The sequence below is a fragment of the Phoxinus phoxinus genome (assembly GCF_949152265.1).
Source record: "Phoxinus phoxinus genome assembly, chromosome: 17".
In the NCBI taxonomy this organism is placed as follows: domain Eukaryota; kingdom Metazoa; phylum Chordata; class Actinopteri; order Cypriniformes; family Leuciscidae; genus Phoxinus; species Phoxinus phoxinus.
The window spans coordinates 9,258,874-9,279,864 of NC_136892.1; the positions used below are offsets into that span (position 1 = coordinate 9,258,874).

General features: G+C 40.4%; 2 protein-coding genes across 2 annotated transcripts in view; both read left to right on the forward strand.

The window, feature by feature from the left end:
- Positions 1–20,991, forward strand: part of LOC306984167 (uncharacterized protein) — a 292,265-nt gene that overhangs the window by 61,838 nt on the left and 209,436 nt on the right. The window lies entirely within an intron of this gene.
- Positions 1,265–9,246, forward strand: LOC306984497 (uncharacterized protein). Its single transcript, XM_079585943.1, has 4 exons — positions 1,265–1,428; positions 8,027–8,189; positions 8,360–8,439; positions 8,571–9,246. Exons 1-4 carry the CDS (start codon positions 1,330–1,332, stop codon positions 8,844–8,846), a joined length of 618 nt encoding a protein of 205 aa, XP_079442069.1. The 5' UTR covers positions 1,265–1,329; the 3' UTR covers positions 8,847–9,246.

Sequence of the window (20,991 nt, forward strand, 5' to 3'; positions counted from 1 at the left end):
AGTTCTCCATTACGGACGCGACCGCTCTGAAAGCGGCACTAAAAGACTTTAAAACTTAGAAAGCACAAAACCTTTCTTTAAAGCGAATTTCGTTTTGAATTAATTGTATCTTAATTTTAAACAATGTTTCATTAACCAATTTCCTGGATTTAATAAATAAAAAGTAAATATAGCAGATAATCTCAACACGGAGACGCCGGCGTCTGCGCCTGAACTGGAGCTTAAGCTTTCATCTATGAACCGAAACTCAGCGTAAGGTAGCCTACTCGCCTCACAGACTTAATTTTTTTAAAAATATATCTATTATTTACAGAAAGCTTGAAATCTCTACTTTTAAACAGAACCATTCAAAACAAAATTAAACTATGTAATCTGTATGAAATGTGCATTTCTCTCCGGCGCGTTCACTAACTGCGAAGATCGCGAGTCACGTCAGTATCGCCAACTTCATCTTTGCAGGCAGCCAACACAGAAAACACTTGTTTATTAATAATAAACAATTTAAATGTCTCATTGCAATATTTTACATAATCATTACTTTTGCTGGTTCTTTGTGACAGCTTTTAGGTGCCGTTTACATGACTACTGCACTACTGCAGTAGTGACTACTGTCACTACTGCATCAGCACCGAAAACGTGGAGAGAGAATAATATTTTTTTTACTTTAAGGAATTATACAAACAAACAGCTGTTAAGAGCGCCGCCAAGTTGGATTGTGGAAATAAAGCGATTTGGCATGAAACGTTGGAGCAGTGAAGGTTCAGTACACAGCAAAATGACATGACAAACTATTTTTTTTAAATTAGTTTTGGAAAAGAGCTCCTCTATTTAATTTGTATTATTTTTCCCAAGCTCATAAAATAAATTTGGGTCGCACACAAATTGACAGGATCGGTCGGAAACCGGAACCAAACAATTTTTTTTTTTAGGCCTTAGTCATATGTGCACACAAGCCGTGGTAAGGGTCGAACTGTACGATCGTATCCTTTCCTAATCTCTTGTCTCAGCTAGGGCTGTCACAGTGAAGGATTTTCCCTTGCGGTAATTTTGAGTGGCCACTCGGTTTTATATAATAACATATGCGGTTTTATCGCCATTTATTCCTCTCTTTCTCACTCCCTCTCTTAGAATACAGAATAGTCAAATCTCTGTCTCTGTCCCACACTCCCCTGGCCTGATCCTTTTTTTTATTTTTCTGTTCTGTTACTATTTTAGTCAATATAACTTGATGTTCTTGGGGAAGATGCATCTTCAATTGCTGGTCATGTTAAGATTCTACAAACACAATACAGCAAGGCGCAGCCAGACACTGTGATTGTACGCGACCTAATGCGGAGAACTTTAGCATGGAGGCAAAAGGAGATCGCTGAAGGAATGAGTGTTGAGGACACTGTGAAGAAATATCCCTTCTTAAAGACACCCTCAGGAGTAAGTGTTAAAAGATTGATGTACCCTAGAACAACATCGGGCTGAACAACTAAACCTTATATAGACCTAAATAAATCTGGATTTTGTAAACATGGTTTGTTTAAACAGAGCTAGTACAGTCTAGAACTATACTCCACTTTGCGTTCTCACAACTCCCCATAGCGTGTTAAAATACTCTGTAATCCCCTTTCCCTCAGGGTCTGTGCCCGGTTGCATAAAGCACCTTAAGTTTTTCCCTTAAGTATGACACTTAAGGGGCGATTTCCCCTTACCTAAGAGAATAACTTAAGGGTGTTGCATATAATCTCTTAAACGATTCTCTTAGGTAAGGGAAACATTTAAGTGTTTCACGACAGCGATCCTGGATTCACGTTATAAAAGTCTGTTGTTGCCATAGATACGCAAAACACTAACACTAGGGGTGTCATCAAATGAAGTAGCCTAGGCTATCGGAATCATAGACAGTATATAAACGATCGGAATGGATGAAGAAAACAAAAAAAGAAAGCCTAATTGGACAGAGGAGGAGAAATGTATTCTTCTTGACGAATATGGTAAAAGAAAAACACTTTTGAAAAGCAAACTAAATCCCAATGTAACTGCGGCGAAAAAACAGAAACAGTGGGAAGAAATAACTGAAAAAATTAATGCAAGGAATCTTGATGTGAAGAGGACGGTTCAGGAAGTCCTTAAAAAATATGAAAACATCTCTTTATTCGCAAAAAAAGAGCTGAGCGCTTATAAGAAAGAAGCCAACAAAACAGGTAAGATTAGACTACGCTTTTAAGATTGTATGCAGCGCACCATGGTGAAGAGTTTGCTAAGACCTAACGATACAAAACTGACCAACAGGTGGAGGACCCCCACCGGCTGAGTTGTCGGACTGTACTATAATGGTTCAAAACATCATTGGAGCTGACTCACCTGTCCTGTCTGGCATCTGTGGAGGTTTAGAGAGTGAGGCTGAACCAGCGCAACAGTGTAACGTTAACATAGAGTGAGGCATTATTGTACTGTATCAGCATATAGCTAACACTAGTGGCTTAAAGGATACATTATTATTTTGACATAGCCTAATTAGAGACATAATATGCTATAACATAATGATATAACTGGCATTCCTTTCACACTTAGACCCTTACAGCACTCTGAAAAACAACTTCAGCACCATCAGATCGCCAGCAGAGCGCCGTTACAGGCAACCCCTAAGTAATGATTTATGTAGCTATTGGTTCAGCCTATTATTAATTAAGCTTTAATATTATTTTTAAGATTTCCTTAAGTTTCCCCATCACTTGCGTATTTTCAGAAGACCGCAAACATCACCTGCAAGTGCAACCACAACAAGAGAAGATGTGCTGGAACTGCAGAGAGAGGTTCTACAGCTACAAAAGGAGAAACTGCAGCTGGAGATTGAAAAACTGAAAAACGAAGACGGAAAATCAGCAGCTCTATAATTTTATTCTAAATAGCAAACTTTTACAGCTAAAGGCTGAAGGAAAAGTAACAATAACTGAAATTGAGCAATTTTTTGACAATTGTTTTTTCAGATTTCAGATTGTGTGTGTGTATGTTATAATTAAAAATAAAAACTACTAATACTATATACTACTACATCTTATTAAGATTACTACTATTACTACAACTATATTATCAATTAAAGAAAGCATTTACAATGGCATCTCTAGCAGCATATCCAGCCTGTTGGAAATCTTGATTTTGCATCAGATGCAGTTCTTCCAACGCATTCTCATCCTTGGGCGTCATATACTGACGCTTTTGACAAATCGTCTACATCCAACGCACATGGCACCCTTTAGCGTCAATATGACACGCACAGAGCTTTGTTTGGTTATGGTTGGGTTTAGGTCTGGGGTAGGGTTAGGGTTAGACCGCTAGGAGGCGCCTTCTGGCCCATATCTATCTGCGTCTCATATTGACGCTAAAGGGTGCCATATGCGTTGGATGTAGACGATTTGTCAAAAGCGTCAGTATATGACTAGCCCTCTTCATTCCCGTGCTCATCCTCTTCTTCGATAGCAGCATACGTCTTGGAAAGGTTGAAGAGCACAACACAGGCTACAATAATTCTGCATGCCCTCGAAGGCTCAATAAGCAGTTCGCTGTGGAGACAGTGAAACCTGCGCTTCAGCTGTCCGATGGTCCTCTCATTATTGTACCTTTCCTATTCGGGTAAAAAAAAAAAACGATTTGTAAAAATATTTGTACCAGTATCAACAATGCTTTAAAATAAATACTATGAAGGTAATTTATTGCATGAAAGATTTTCTTTCGGAGTGCAAAAGATGATATTTGAGGCTTTGATTATTTTAAAAAAGGTGCTACAGAATTGATAACGCAACGATTGTGGAGCTAATATTATGACAAAATGATTTGAATTTGAATTGTGTAAATCTGAATTATTTGCAAGTGTAATCTAACAAAATTGAATTTTAGGTGGTAGTTTAAATAGTTCTGAATTTGAATTTTTTTAAACGAATATTGAACATTTGAAATTTAACAAATTGAAATGTTTTTATGGCTGAATTTTATAGACATGTATTTTCAAACAGTAATATTCAGTTTAAAAAAATTCAGATTCAAGTTTTCAAGATGAAGAAATTCAGAACTTCGAATTCAGTTTTCTAAAATTCAATGTCAAAAATTCAAGTTCAAAAATTCAGATCTGACAGAAAGTAGGTCACAGGTCATCCACAGGGAAGAGTAGATGATCTCAGAAAAGTCGAACAGAGCATTTTGGCCAATTGGGGACTGCGGAAGTTTTCCAGCGCGAACGTGGTGGTTCAAGAGGTTGCCACTCTCTGACTCTTGTCATGAATCGCCCGGAGGTCGATTACATGTACGACGCAGTCTAGACCGGACGCGAACGGTGCGACGCGACCCGTGAAATCCCCAACAGCAAACGGATTCCCCATCCTATTTCTGACCTAGTCCCAGCTCTTTGCAACAGTCGCTTCAAGCTGTGTTGCGTCGCGCCGCTCGCGTCCTGTCTGTGTGAGGTCTAGTAGACAAGGTGGCGTTCTAATCAATTTTACACAAAATGTAGGCTACTTTAAAACAAACACCAGAGACCGCTTAGACAAATGTCCCACGTGCTGAGAACGCTAACCTAACATATAAACACAAAATCATTCATGTTTAAGAATCACTTACCTCCGGGCGATTCATGACAAGAGAGGACATTCTTAAACGATTAAAGGACCAAACTCAGTACAAATCATATTAATAAACCATACTTTGTATAAAAAATCAGATGAGCCCAGAATACCTACGCAACGCGTTTAATTGTGCGTTAAGCATTTCCTTACCATAGAAAACCGTTATAAGAAAACGCTTAACGTGGCTTACTGTACAAAGACAGTGATATAAGGACCGTACACATCATATTAATAAACCATACTATCTATAAAAAATCAGATGAGCCCAGAATATGAACGCAACGCGTTTAATTACGCGTTAAGCATGTTCTTACCATAGAAAACCGTTATAAGAAAACACTTAACGTGGCTTACTGTACGAAGACAGTGATATTAAAAGACCAAACTCAGTACAAATCATATTAATAAACCACTTTGTATAAAAAATCAGATGAGCCCAGAATATGAACGCAACGCGTTTAATTAAGCATGTTCTAATCATAGAAAACCGTTATAAGAAAACGCTTAACGTGGCTTAATAAACCTTAAATGGTCCTTAATAAACCATAGGGCTACGTATAAAAAATCAGGTTTAAGGTTTATTAAGCCACGTTAAGTGTTTTCTTATAACGGTTTTCTATGGTAAGAACATGCTTAACGCGTAATTAAACGCATTGCATTCATATTCTGGGCTCATCTGATTTTTTATACATGGTGTATTATTATGATGCGTAGGCTACTGAGTTTGGTCCTTGTCTTTGTACAGTAAGCCACGTTAAGCGTTTTCTTATAACGGTTTTCTATGGTAAGGAAATGCTTAACGCGTTGCGTTTATATTCTGGGCTCATCTGATTTTTTATACATAGTATGGTTTATTAATATGATGTGTACGGTCCTTATATCACTGTCTTTGTACAGTAAGCCACGTTAAGCGTTTTCTTATAACGGTTTTCTATGGTAAGGAAATGCTTAACGCACAATTAAACGCGTTGCGTAGGTATTCTGGGCTCATCTGATTTTTTATACAAAGTATGGTTTTATTAATATGATTTACTGAGTTTGGTCCTTTAATATCACTGTCTTCGTACAGTGAGCCATGTTAAGCGTTTTTCACGTAAGCGTTTTAGAATGTCCACTCTTGTCATGAATCGCCCGGAGGTAAGTGATTCTTAAACATGAATGATTTTGTGTTTATATGTTAGGTTAACGTTCTCAGCACGTGGGACATTTGTCTAAGCGGTCTCTGGTGTTTGTTTTAAAATAGCCTACATTTTGTGTAAAATTGATTAGAACGCCACCTTGTCTACTAGACCTCACACAGACAGGACGCGAGCGGCGCGACGCAACACAGCTTGAAGCGACTGTTGCAAAGAGCTGGGACTAGGTCAGAAATAGGATGGGGAATCCGTGTGCTGTTGGGGATTTCACGGGTCGCGTCGCACCGTTCGCGTCCGGTCTAGACTGCGTCGTACATGTAATCGACCTCCGGGCGATTCATGACAAGAGTCAGAGAGTGGCAACCTCTTGAACCACCACGTTCGCGCTGGAAAACTTCCGCAGTCCCCAATTGGCCAAAATGCTCTGTTCGACTTTTCTGAGATCATCTACTCTTCCCTGTGGATGACCTGTGACCTACTTTCTGTCAGATCTGAATTTTTGAACTTGAATTTTTGACATTGAATTTTAGAAAACTGAATTCGAAGTTCTGAATTTCTTCATCTTGAAAACTTGAATCTGAATTTTTTTAAACTGAATATTACTGTTTGAAAACACATGTCTATAAAATTCAGCCATAAAAACATTTCAATTTGTTAAATTTCAAATGTTCAATATTCGTTTAAAAAAATTCAAATTCAGAACTATTTAAACTACCACCTAAAATTCAATTTTGTTAGATTACACTTGCAAATAATTCAGATTTACACAATTCAAATTCAAATCATTGTCATAATATTAGCTCCATAGACGATTGAGACGACCCAACGCCGGCGATATGTTATGCCCTAAATTTATGATTAACTAACTGTATTTTTGTTTGTACATTTTTGAAATGCATTTTCTGTAAAGTTGCTTTGAAACAATATGTATTGTGAAAAGCGCTATACAAATAAACTTGAATTGAATTGAACGCGTATAACAGCAACAATAGAAAGTTTGACGAAAACTGTGCCGAAATTGCAAGTGCGCAAAAATGAAGATCTCATGAAAATATGCACATTAGTAACCTACATACCTATTTTAAAAACATATTTTAATACACCTATAATTTAGTAAACTACTGCTAATATTTATTTAATGCTCACAATTTGATTAACATTTTCCATGCAAATCTTTTAGGCACCAAATTCTACCTTCATAGTAATATACATATGTATTAATTTATTACATGCCTGTGCAGCATTACGGGGATTCAAGAAGGGCGTCATGAGCCATGGACGGCAGGGGTAACCACTGTCCCCGAGCAGGAGACCAGTGTGCACTCCAGCTTCAAAATCTCTCCCTAGTTTGCTCTCTGCCAAAATCCTGGAGTCATGTGTACTCCCGGGCCATAATGCAACAACATTTGTAATGTTGCAGAGATGGTCACACACTAATTGTACATTTATTGAATGGTAGCCTTTTCTGTTTACGTACTGGTCTTCGTGTGTTTGGGGCGCCTGTATTCTGATATGTGTGCCGTCAATAACACCACATATGCGAGGAAAACCTGCTTTCCGAAAAAAAATGGTTTGAATGACCTCCTGGTGATGACGGGGTGGAAATTTGACCGTTGCGTTTAAATGACGGGAAAGAGCCCCAGCAACCCGGTGAACCACTCAGCTGACAGACGATTTATGTACGTGGAAAACATCTCCCACTATCTTCTGATAACTCCCAGTTGCAAAAAAACGCAGTGCTATAAGCAGTTGTAACACCGCAGGTAAAGAGTGGTTGCGATGTGTGACACGGTCAAGGTCACCGTCTAGTTTGTTAGTGATCTCAAATATTGCGCGTCGATCAAAACGGTATTCTTGCAACAATTTTTCATCGCCAAGATGGTCCAAAGGGTTCTCCCTATCCCTAAAAATTCTTCTTGGCACATAATGATCTTCAGCTGGTTCCATAAATTCAGCCATGTCGTCTTATTTTTTTGTCCGCGTTACTCTTAAGGTTACGATTTCCAAACCTTAAGTTATACTTAGGGAAATGACCGTTAAGGGTTTTATGCAACACTTAACGCTTTTCAAGGGATTACTTAAGTGAAAAAAAAACAGCATTTAAGGGAAATTCTAAGTGTTTATGACATTTCACTTAAAAAAAACGTTAAGTAACACTTAAGGGTATTTTTCTGCAACACCCTTAGGTTTAAGGGAAACATACGGGCAAACTTAAGGGAAAATTTCACTTAAGGTGCTTTATGCAACCGGCACAGGAGCTTAATTGTCTTTGTCTTTCTGCAGCTGTTGGAGGAGGTGGGTCGTATCCACTCCACAGCGAGCATTAGCTTCACTGATGGCTTCAACCAGATTGTTCCCAAAGTGCTTGCCCTGGCTCAAGGAAAATCTCCACTAGCCAAACAGTACTTGGAGGCCAGAGAAGAAGCGCTCACCGAGGATCTACCAGGTACTTACAAATAGCTTATTATGAGTGTACTCACACAAATCAGTAGACAATTCAAAGTGCATTCTGAGATGATAATCAGATTGTGTGTGTGTGTGTGTGTATAAGCTACTGGATGCCTAAAATTTCCTTCAGGATGAATAAAGTATCGATTTTTCTTGATTCTCTTCTAGGAATGGACTTCAGAGCGGCGCTAATCCTCCTTCCAATCATTTTTAAAGAGAGTGTGGATCATCACATTATGATGGGAGAGGTATGCATTTCTAGCACTCTAGTGTTTTTAATTATTTTTTGGTGGGGGTGGGGGGTCCATCCACTATCTCTTTTTTTTTTGTTGGACCAAACATATGTTTTCATCCCTGTCTACTTTACTGTATTCTTCAGGGTGAACACAACACACCACACCCAATTGTCCAGGTCACCCAAGAAGACTGGAAGTCCACATTTGAGGGACGAAGCTCCTGTTCCCTGAAGGTAGACAGGGTCGAGGTGTGTGAAGGCATGAAGGTAGAGGAAGCCATGATCTCCTCGTTTTATTCATATTTTGTTTTCAATCTTGAATACCAACCCAAAAACAAGAACACTCTGACCTTCCTCCAGCGATGTATTGCGAAAATTAATGTGAAGGGAGACCGGCCTCTGCTGACGACTGTATTATAAGTTATAAACCTCCTCTTCTAAATGCCTCGTTTACACCAGTGCCCTAAGTGCCAAAGAAAAACTTTCACTCTCATGAAGTTGGTCCAACATGTGGGACTAACTCATGCCCATGAGGCAGGCTTCTCGATCACATGTGGACTCAATGACTGCCAATCCACTTTTTCCAGTTACCCATCTTTCAGATGTCATGTTTATAGAAACATAGAGCTTGCATTTTACCTGCTAGTGAAAACCCTGCTTCTGAAGAGGAACATGAGCGTGTTATGTGTGATGATGCAGATGTCCAAATCCCCCTTGTATGGATGCACTTCTATATAACTTTAAAAATAATCTTTGTAGCTTCATCCTAAAATGCAGGGTAAAAAACAATTTACCAGAATCTGTTCAGCAAGAAATTCTTAGAGATGTAAACTTTCTTTCTTTTTTTAAGGAGAATTACGCTAAATTTTTATCTTATCATCTTAAAGAGAATGGTTTTGATGTCAAAGGATGTCCTGAACTTCAGCAGGTTTTACAGTCCAATGATTTTTTTGAGGAAGCATCCCTTAAGAGTTCTCTTCTGAGTTGAAAGAATACTGTAAGTCAATGTTAGACTTGACTGAACCAGTTCAATACACTTTAAGAGGGTCTACAGGACATAAAATAGGTAGCTTCTCATATGTTTCCATTTCTGATGTTTAAAAAAAATATTGTTCTCATGAGGATGTATGGGATGACATAGTCTCTGTAAATATTGAAGATGAACAGGTCTTAACTGACTTTTGTGATGGATTGTACTATAAAGAGCATCCTGTCTTTAGAAAATATCCAAATGCATTACGACTGCATTTTTATGAGGATGAATTTGAGGTAGTAAATCCTTTGGGATCAACGAAAACAAAACACAAACTGTGCGCCTTCTACTACACTGTAGGTAATGTACATGGAAGGTACAGGTCTCAAGTGAAGCATATTAATTTAGCATTACTGGTGTGCTATTCCTATTTAAAGGAGTGTGGCTTAGAAGTTATCCTAAAGCCACTGCTAGATGATCTTAAAGTGCTCTCAACAGATGGGTTCACCCTCACTGTTGGTAGGGTTGAGCAAAATGTCCATGCAGTCCTAGCTACCATTTCAGGTGATTTGTAGACATTGTATGGGAACATATACAGATATAAAAGAGAAATTTTAGGAAGATAGTTATGTTTTAAGAACATCTGACGTTCACCGGTATAACCTGGAATGTATCCAGCAAAATCCTGACAGTAGAGCAACATATGGGGTACAGTGTAGTTGTCCATTTAATGTGCTTCCTTATTTTGATGTTACTAAGTCCTTACCTCCAGACATAATGCATGACATGTTAGAAGGTGTCGTACCTTTAGTTTTGAAACTTGTCCTGTGCCAAGCTCATAAAGAGAAACATATTAGCATACAAGAGGTAAACGAAGAGCTACAGAGAATGACAATAGGTCAAAATGATAGAGCAAATAAGCCGGTACAGTTGTCTGAAAGATTACTACAAAAAGGAGGCATTGTGGGCTCTGCATCTCAGAAATGGTGCCTTTTTAGACTTATTCCTTTTTTGATCGCACATCGTATACCTCCTGAATGTCAATATTGGCGTGTGTACCTGTTGTGCCGAGAAATTGTAGATATTGTCCTAGCTCCAACGGTGAGAAGAGAGAACCTTCCTTTTTTAGATGTTCTTGTGCACAAATTTTTGACAGAGTTGAAAGCTGTATTTGGAAATGTTATTACACCGAAGTGCCATTATTTAATTCATTATTCTAGATTAATTTCAATGTTTGGGCCTCTTCGTTCTCTCTGGTGCATGAGGTTTGAAGGCAAACACCAAATTAAGAATATTGCAAGTAATTGTCGTAATTTCATTAATATAGCTTCCACTCTGAGCAACCGTCACCAGTTAAAACAATGCTGGGAGTTTTCTTCAAATAATTTCTTAGATGATTTTGAGAAGGTACCAAGAAGCAGTACTAGCACTCCATTTTGTTCCTTACCTCTTACTCTCCAGTGTGCTCTAGAGCAATATTTTACTGATGTTTCTTTTAGTGAAGTGACATTTAGCAAATGACATGCGCATTTGTGACCTGCTGGAGGTCATTTTGCAGGGCTCTGGCAGTGCTCCTCCTGCTCCTCCTTGCACAAAGGCGGAGGTAGCGGTCATGCTGCTGGGTTGTTGCCCTCCTATGGCCTCCTCCACATCTCCTGATGTACTGGCATGTCTCCTGGTAGCGCCTCCATGCTCTGGACACTACACTGACAGACACAGCAAACCTTCTTGCCACAGCTCACATTGATGTGCCATCCTGGATGAGCTGCTCTACCTGAGCCACTTGTGTGGGTTCTAGACTCCGTCTCATGCTACCACTAGAGTGAAAGCATCGCCAGCATTCACAAGTGACCAAAACATCAGCCAGGAAGCATAGGAACTGAGAAGTGGTCTGTGGTCACCACCTGCAGAACCACTCCTTTAATGGGGGTGTCTTGCTAATTGCCTATAATTTCCGCCTGTTGTCTACTCCATTTGCCCAACACCATGTGAAATTGATTGTCAATCAGTGTTGTTCCTTAAGTGGACAGTTTGATTTCACAGAGGTGTGATTGACTTGGAGATACATTGTGTTGTTTAAGTGTTCCCTTTTTTTTTTTGTTTTTTTTTGAGCAGTGTAATTTATTCACCCCAATGCCATCCAAGATATCCATGTCTTTCTTTCCTCAGTGGGAGAGAAATAGTTTTTTGAGGAAAACATTTCTGGATTTTTCTTCTAACAATGGACTTCATTGGTTACCATCGTTTTACTCCATCGCAAGTCCAAATCAATGCAGTTTCATAAGTGTTTAAACGGGCTGTACGCGATCACAGCTGAAGAAGAGGTTGTTATCTAGCGAAACGATAGGACATAAAAAAAAAAAAAGAAGTTCGGATTGAGCTGATCAACAAATGGACAGGGAACTACGTCATCACGTTGAAAGGTCATGCCGGCAATACTATTTAAACTACTATTCATATTCATCAGAATGTTATTCATATAATATTCATATTCACTGAATACTATTACTAATATATATATATATATATATATATATATATATATATATATAATAGCAAACAATACTATTTTACAGGCTTCGGATCGTCGGAGCAAGATGGCGCCAGTGTGTTTGTTGGCTTGCCGTCAGCTCCGTCGACTTCTATTATGTTTGTTTGTGATGTCACTTACGCTATGTCGGTACTGTTCTGTTGCTGCTACAAGGTCCTATGATCAGAAAACTTTGTTGGATATCAGAAATGCAAAGGTGACCCCTGTTCTTTGCAACGGCTGTCACCCTCCGTTTATTTACCCCATCGCTGAGTGCGTCATTCGGCTACCTTGCTGTATCTCTAACCGGAGGAAGCGTCGGAGGCGCCGAGGTAAACGTGGAGGCGTCCGGGTGAAGATCAGAGGAGGAGCGAGTGCTTCTCAGCTCTCTGCAGACATTCTAGGTCGGAAAGATCTCTACCTGGCTCGACGTTCGTGGGATCTGAGGTACTCTTGTCAAGTACATATCACCTTGCATCGACCTCAAATGCCCGTTAGCCCTGCTCAACCGAGATTGCGTATCCGTAGCGGTGGGGTAAACTCGCTGAACATCCGCCCTTTGGTATACTCTCGTCGCCCCAAGGCTGCGGTTTATTCAAATGCAAAAGTGGCCCTGGTCAATACCAGGTCATTGTCTAACAAGACTTTCGTTCTGAATGACTTTTTTTCTCGTCACAATTTGGATTTTCTGTTTTTAACCGAGACATGGATCAGCGCTGGAGTTGGTCAGTCTTCTGTTTTTAGTGAACTTTGTCCAACTAATTGTTCATTTATTAGCACACCGAGGTGCGTTGGAAGAGGAGGCGGTGTGGCTCTTGTTTTTAGGAACAATTTAAAATTACGGACACTGTTTGCAGGGAGTTTTTCCACCTTCGAACTGCAATGTGTAATTGTTGAATCTGTTATGTCACCATTGGTTTGTGTATTGATCTATAGGCCCCCTAAGCCAGACAAAGACTTTATAACTGAATTCTCTGACTTTCTTTCCCATTTCGTGTCACTGTATGATCGTCTTCTTATACTTGGTGACTTTAATATTCATGTTTGCTGTCCAGATAGACCTATGGTTAGCGAATTCTGTGGTTTAATAGATGCTCTTGGCCTTACGCAACATATAGATAAAGCTACTCATAAACTGGGACATACACTCGATCTAATTTTATTTTATGGTTTTATTGTTGATAATATTGTGATTGAGGAGGCCACTTTTTCTGATCATAAGCCCATTATATTTGACATTACCCTTTCCAGTCCTCTGCAAACTGTCAGAGTTCAGGATAATTACTCTCGCCAGATACATTCTCTTACTGCAGCTCAGTTTTCTGATAGTTTTTTGAGTGGAAATGTTGCATCTACCATTGCAACAGCGGCATCATTCTCCTCTAGTCCGGATGAATTAGTTACCCTTTTTCACTCATCTTGCTCATCCATACTTGACTCTGTAGCACCTTTCACATATACCCGCCCCAAATTAAAATCTCACTACTGGTTAGATGAGGATACGCGCTCTTTTAGGCAGACCTGTCGTAAAGCTGAAAGGAAATGGAAAAAGGATCATCTCGATGTTTCCTTTCAAATTTTTAAATCTGCATTAGCTTCTTTTCAGGCTGCAGCAAAAATAGCCAGAGCAAATCACCTCTCTGATTTGATCAATAAACACTCAAACAGACCAAAAATTTTATTTAGTACTATAAACTCTGTTATTAATCCCTCAAACTCTCCAGTTGTTGATGCATCCACAGATACCTGTGAGAAATTTCTTAAATTTTTTACTAACAAAATTGAGAACTTTAGATCAGCGTGTACCCCTACCTCATCTGTTACTTCGCTTCGTTGCTCAGGAGTGCTAGCTACTTTTAACCAATTTCAGCCCATCTCTCTCACTGAACTGAGGGATTTAGTATCACATATGAAACTCACTACTTCATCTTATGATTCTATCCCCTCTTTTATTATAAAGGATGTTTTTGATGTAGTTGGCCACTCCATTCAGGTCATCTTAAATTCATGTCTTGCATCCGGCATTGTCCCTACATGTTTTAAGCATGCGGTTGTCCAACCCCTGCTCAAAAAACATAATCTCGATGTTAAATGCCTGAATAACTACCGTCCCATTTCTAAGCTTCCTTTTATTTCTAAAGTTCTGGAAAAAGCTGTTCTATCACAGCTGAACCCCTTTTTGACCACCCACAATATACTAGAACCTTTTCAGTCAGGTTTTAGATCACTTCATAGTACTGAAACAGCTCTGCTCAAAGTAACCAATGATCTTCTTCTTACACTAGATTCAGGTGATAATGCCATTCTGATATTACTGGATCTTAGTGCCGCCTTCGATACTGTTGATCACAACATCCTCCTTTCTCGTCTTGATCAGCAGGTGGGCATCAGGGAGACCGCATTACTTTGGTTCCGTTCCTATCTCAACGATAGGACTTTCTCAGTATCTATCGGCAAGTCATCCTCATCTTCTGCTTCCGTTTCATATGGGGTCCCTCAGGGGTCCATTTTGGGTCCTATGCTTTTTAGCCTGTATATGCTCCCACTGGGTGACATCATAAGGAAGCATAACATTTCCTTTCATCTCTATGCGGATGACTCACAGTTGTACGTGCCTCTAAAATCTAGGGATTCCATACAATCTCTTCTGGTCTGTCTCGAAGACATCAAAACTTGGATGGTTAACAACTTTCTCCAGCTAAATAATGACAAGACAGAAGTCATTACTTTTGGTTCTCCCAGGGCAAGATCCACTGTGGTGCAAAATTTAGGTCACTTCACCCCATTTATCAAACCTCATGCCAGAAATTTGGGTGTCATTCTTGACTCAGAACTCTGCCTTGACAAACAGATTAGTTCTGTTGTCAAAAATAGTTTTTACCAGCTCAGAATGATTTCCCGCATGAAGTCATTTCTAGCTTTTAATGATCTTGAGAAAGTCATCCATGCCTTCATTACATCACGGCTGGATTATTGTAATTCCCTCTATTTTGGCCTCCCACAATCATCACTTAGACGTTTGCAGTTGGTACAAAACGCAGCAGCGCGTCTTTTAACTGGCACCAGGAGGCGCGAGCACATTACTCCAATTCTGGCCTCCTTGCATTGGCTCCCAGTTCCTTTGAGGGTTCAGTTTAAAGTTTTATTGTTTGTTTTTAAGGCACTTAATAGGCTCGCCCCAACTTACATCACAGATCTTGTGCAGCTATACTCAGTTCAAAGGTCACTGAGATCCTCAAACAAAGGGCTCCTGCTTGTGCCGCGCTCACGGCTCAAACAGAGGGGTGATAGGGCCTTTGCAGTTGCTGCCCCACGTCTGTGGAACCAGCTCCCCCAGGATATTAGATCTGCCCCCTCCATTGCTGTATTTAAATCCAGGTTAAAAACTCATTTATATTCCATGGCCGTCCTTGTTCCCTAACCTGGTACTCCTCTTTGTTTTGTTTTCTTGTTTTCTGTATTTCTGTGTCGTGTGCCCTGATATTGAAGGTCTTCTTTTTTATTCATGTTTTAGATTATTATGATTATCGATTCTATTTGTTTTTTATAGTTATTCATTGTACAGCACTTTGGTCAGTTTTGTGCTGTGTGTAAATGTGCTTTATAAATTAAAATTACTTACTTACTTACTTACTATTTTAACTATCCTCCTCCTATCGTTTCACTAGATAACAACCTCTTCTTCAGCTGTGATCGCATACAGCCCGTTTAAACACTTCAAAGACTTTTGAAACTGCGTTGATTTGGACTTAAAAATGATGGTAACCAATGAAGTTCATTGTTAGACGAAAAATCCAGAAATGTTTTCCTCAAAAAACATAATTTCTCTCCCACTGAGGAAAAAAAAGACATGGATATCGGAAGTAAATTAAGTAAATTATTAGGAAATTTAAATTTTGGGGTGAACTAATCCTTTAAGCATACAATTAACACTCACAGTAGCTTTTAGTCTGTATAAACCATTATGTTATGTTCTGTTTTTACACTGCAGTAAGTAATGCATTCATAAAGTGAGTTGTTTAAATGTGAAAAACTTTGTTCATTAAAGTTTATTTCAAACGAAGACTGGTGTGCGGTAGCTATTCTCTTTCCAGTATTTTCATTAGTACAGTTTAACTTCTTTTAAATCATTGATTGTGGGAAAACAAAACATTGTTTTCTTTTACTCTCATTCTTTTTTATTTATCAAGGACATTTTTGCCACTTTATAGGTACAATGGCATCGTCGCTGGGGTGGTACCCCTAACGAAAACAAATTGGTACCATCTAATGGGGTACCTTTTTGTACCAGTGGATTAAGGTACAAATGTATTGCTAAGGTACCAAATTGTCTCTCAAAAGGTACAGTATAAAAGGGTACAACTCTGTACCTATGGTAAGGGTACCATTGCTGTACCTCGGGGGTACCACCCCAGCGACGAGCCATTTGTACCCTCAAAGGTACATATTTGTACCTAAAAGGCACAAACTGTAGGGGTACTTATTTGTACCCATTAATATGGTACAAGTTTTTTGCCCTTGGGGGTACTGCCCCAGCGACGAGCATTTGTGCCTTTTTTTTTGTCTTTTCTGTACCTTTATTTCTGAGAGTGTAGGAACTAGGAACATCCACATCCCATGATGTTCATGGATGCCACCTACAAAGGGATGACCTCATATGGCTATGCATTTTATGCACTTCTTCTGCATAACAGTATTGGAAGAGGAGTTCCATTTGCATACTTCATTATCAGTCAGGAATCTACAGCCACACTCACTCTCAGCCTGGAAAAGCTTTCTAGCTTTTGCTGCCTGCCTCTGAACTTTGCCTGTTTGACTTCGATTCTGGATTACCCTTGTCTGAGATCGATTGCTGCTGTCTGCCTCGCTGTGACTGCTGCTGCTGTGAGTTTGTTTGCTGCGTCTAAGCATCGTATTAGCTTCGTATTTCTTTCTGTTTTGAACCATCATTTATTATAATTTCTAGTTGTTTATACTACTAAATACAGCTTACCCAACATCTCAGATTAACCTTACATTAATAGCTTCCGTTATTGTCAGCACAACACGCTAACTTGCTAGCCTTTTAACGCACCACCCGTGCGCTCAGTTATTTATTTTTCTCTCGCGCGCCCGCGCCTTTGAGTTCATAAAAGCCCAGGTGAGTAAGAATCTGTCAACAAACACGGTGAGTAATGTAGGGCTGCAACTAACGACTATTTAATAGAAACTATTGAAACGATTAGTCGACTAATCGAACAATTATTCAATTTTTCAAAAATTTAGCATGAGTTTGCTTTAATTCTGTGGAAAATGATAGTAAACACAAGAAAGAAGGGGGTACTTCAATGAAAAATGCATATTTTATTGAACTTTGCTGCTGATAGGCCGAGACGATTAAATCCTCCTCGACCCCCCTCCATACCCTCTTGGGACCTTTCCCTGGTGCTTCGAGCACTTCAGGATGCTCCCTTTGAGCCGTTGCAATCAGCAGACTTGAAGCTTCTCTCCATGAAGACTTTGCTGCTGGTTGCACTGGCTTTGGTCAAGAGGGTAGGCGACCTGCAGGCATTTTCGGTCGACGAATCGTGCCTAGAGTTCGGGCCGGGTGACAACCATGTTGTACTGAGACCCCGGCCTGGCTATGTGCCCAAGGTTCCTACCACTCCCTTCAGGGACCAGGTAGTGAACCTGCAAGCGCTGGCCCTGGAGGAGGCAGACCCAGCCCTGGCTTTGCTCTGTCCCGTTCGCGCTCTGCGTATGTACGTGGACAGAACTCAAAGCGTCAGGACCTCAGACCAGCTCTTTGTCTGTTACGGAGGCCAGCAGAAGGGAAAGGCTGTCTCCAAGCAGAGGATGGCCCACTGGATAGTGGATGCCATCGCCTTGGCTTACCAAGTTCAAGGCGTGCCCTGCCCGCTCGGGGTGCATGCACACTCTACGAGAGGCGTTGCATCCTCCTGGGCGCTGGCACGTGGCTCCTCGCTAACAGATATCTGTAGAGCTGCGGGCTGGGCGACACCTAACACGTTCGCTAGATACTATAGCCTACGTGTAGAGCCGGTCTCCTCCCGTGTTCTCACCCTAGACGGGTAGAAGCACTGAGAGGCCCGGCTCTGTCGGCTTGCTGCACCCTACTGTGCACCCTTATTCTCCAGTGTGAAAAACCTGTGAGTCCTCCAAACACCCTCGGCCCGGACATGGCGGAGCGTCCGGTGCCAGGCCTGTATCCGTTGAATCCTTGAGAACCGGATATAGGCTGGGTCCCATATGTGTGACCCTACGGGGATCCCATATGTGTATATTCTCCACGGCTGCTCCTAAACGGAAGCCCGTGTCTTTCCCTTGGGCTAAGTCACCCATTACTCATATGCTGTACAACCCTTGGGTTAGTCCATATGTTAACTCCTTGAGAATGTGGCTTCCGCAGCGTTCCCCTCCTTTAGTTCGGGCACGCTTTCCCAGTGTTATCCAATAATCTCACTGTGTGGGTTATCACAGAACAACAGTGACGGGTTCACTCTGTGTAAGCCTCCTCCTATCGTCCTTCCAGGCAAGAAGGTGTAGAGGCTTGCACAGGGCGCTGGACGGGGTGCAGCAGCTGTGGCGCTTTGGTAGGGATTCCTATTTGTCGGTCACGACATACTCGTAGTGACCGACTGATAGGGAACGTCTCGGTTACGTATGTAACCCTCGTTCCCTGAAGGAGGGAACGGAGACGTATGTCCCGTCGCCACATCTGCTGCCGCCCGCCGGGGTGGCCAGGTTATCAGGCTTGGCTCCTCATCAAAAAACTACAGTGCAATCACCAGCTGCTCGTTATATACCCGCGCTGCGAGGCTGCGCAGCTGATGCAAATGATTGCACGCCAATGTGTATTGGCTTGTTAAGTTTCACTCGAAGTAGATTGGCCTCTCTAGCGAGATTCCTATTTGTCGGTCACGACATACGTCTCCGTTCCCTCCTTCAGGGAACGAGGGTTACATACGTAACCGAGACGTTTACAGTTCTGCTGCTCAGAAGCAACAACAAATAATTAAGAGGTCATTTTACTGCATACACAGATCAAGCATGAATTTTATTATCAATATTAAATTGCATAATATTTGCAAAGTCTATGAATCGCCATGACATGTATTGAGTGATACAAAAAGGCTAATATTTTTATTACATTTTATATTTTGCTTGTGAATAGGTTGACAACGATACAACGGTATTAGCCGAATAATTACGTTGCAGCGTAATTGCTAATCATTACTAGGCTTATCTCTCTTTACCTGCTTGCCACTTTTGTCCTCTAGAAAATAAATCTGTAAGCTTGGCACATTTGGCAGCATCCTCCTCCAATGCCTTTCTTTTTTTTCAACCTGGCTTTTTCAGCCTCTTCCTCCCATTCATCCTCCCTGACGCGTACCGTTACGGTAGGGCCGGCCCAGCTATCGGTACCTGAGAAAACGTTTTGGAAAAGACGCGCTATGGACCCAACCAACTATATGGGAGGGGAGGGGAGTACTGCCTCACATGGAGCAACCCAACCCATGCAGAGGCTGCGCGCTGCGGTGTCCGAATGCGGAACGCGTGTAGCCTAATATTGTAACGTGACAAATGTTAAAAAAATAATAATTATCGACCGGCCCAAAAGTGAAGCGGCCCACCGGGAATTCTCCCGATTCTCCCGATTACCCACCCCGGGCCTGGACTTTTGGTTAGTATCAAAAAGTATTATAGAGCAGGATATCTCAGTTAACATTCTTCCCTGTCCCTTAAGCGATCTTAAAGCAGTATTTATTTCTATTAAATTCTTTTCAGATAATGATTACAAAGCCAATTACTGGAAATGTCTCGGTTACTAACGTAACCTCGGTTCTCTCTAGAAGAGGGAACGAGTGTTGCGTAAGCTAGCTTACGCTATGGGAAAATCCCTTTTCTCGAGAATACTAAAGTCAAATATTATCCTTAATTTTGTATTATTTTAAAACGCAAAACACTTTTTTGGTATTCAAGTTCATATATTCAACTTCAGATAGATTATCTTTCTCTCAAAATCATTCAATACTATTATGCATCAGTGACTAAACGATCAACTTCATATTGTTTCTCTTAGTAGGATGAAAATAATCTTATTTAAGTTGTGATTAAATTTTATACAGAAAGCGATCAAAGAATGCTCCCTTTCCAAATCCCCCAAGCTGTCAATCACACAGCGCAAGTTTATCTGGACACTTGCCAAAACTCGTTATACAATCAATGAGGCTGTTACACTGCACAACAAAGCTCTTATTGCGCAGGAGCGCTTTCAGTCACTCGGCCTGGTCGGTGAGGGGCGCCGCTGAATGGAACTCAATATCTGAGGAGGTTAAACAGCTCACCACTTACAAGGCCTTTACAAAAAAAAATTTTTTTTGGCTCATTAACATGCATGTCTGCCAACATTAAAAGCTGAGCCTGTTGCGCTTTATTGTATATTTGGATACCGTCGCCTTTTTGAACATGTGTTTATTGTGTGTTTAAATATTGTAACGGGTATTGCATGCCTTAAGTTATTTTTTTGTGTCATTTATATTGTAGTTATTGATTTGCCATAGACTTGTAAATGTATTTTCATGTTTGTATTTTAATGCTTCTTTTACATCTTGGCTAGGGGACTACAGATGAAAAATAGCCTTTTGGCTAATTCTGGCTTTTTTTTAACCATTTTTGTTCATGTGTTTTATGAAATTGTACTGTCCCCTCTTAAATAAACCAATAAACTAAACTAAAACTAAAACTTACTGTATTTACATTGTGCTTGCATTGTTATTTGGTGAAAGCATTCGTGAGTGCAAAAATTGCATTGCAATTTAAATATAATGCTTTAAACAATACTTTTCACGATTTGTTAATCTCGAAAGCTGTAATGGTAAAAACATAGTAAAAGTTTTCGAGAGAGTTCCACATGTAAAACTAGCTACCGTAAAACTTCAAATAATAGCCCGGGCTTTTATTTTCCCAAATCGCCGAACTGCACCGGCTTGTCTTGGAGACAGGTGTCTATATGAGACAGGCCTTTAATTTAGTGTTGAGACTTCACCCTGTGCTGCAAT

Bases quoted from the DNA above. Each gene is read 5' to 3' on its own strand.
- LOC306984497 (XM_079585943.1), top strand. From the start codon at position 1,330: ATGCGGAGAACTTTAGCATGGAGGCAAAAGGAGATCGCTGAAGGAATG. The intron at 8,190-8,359 runs GTACTTACAAAT...ATTCTCTTCTAG, and splicing joins GCTCACCGAGGATCTACCAG to GAATGGACTTCAGAGCGGCG. The intron at 8,440-8,570 runs GTATGCATTTCT...TGTATTCTTCAG, and splicing joins ATCACATTATGATGGGAGAG to GGTGAACACAACACACCACA.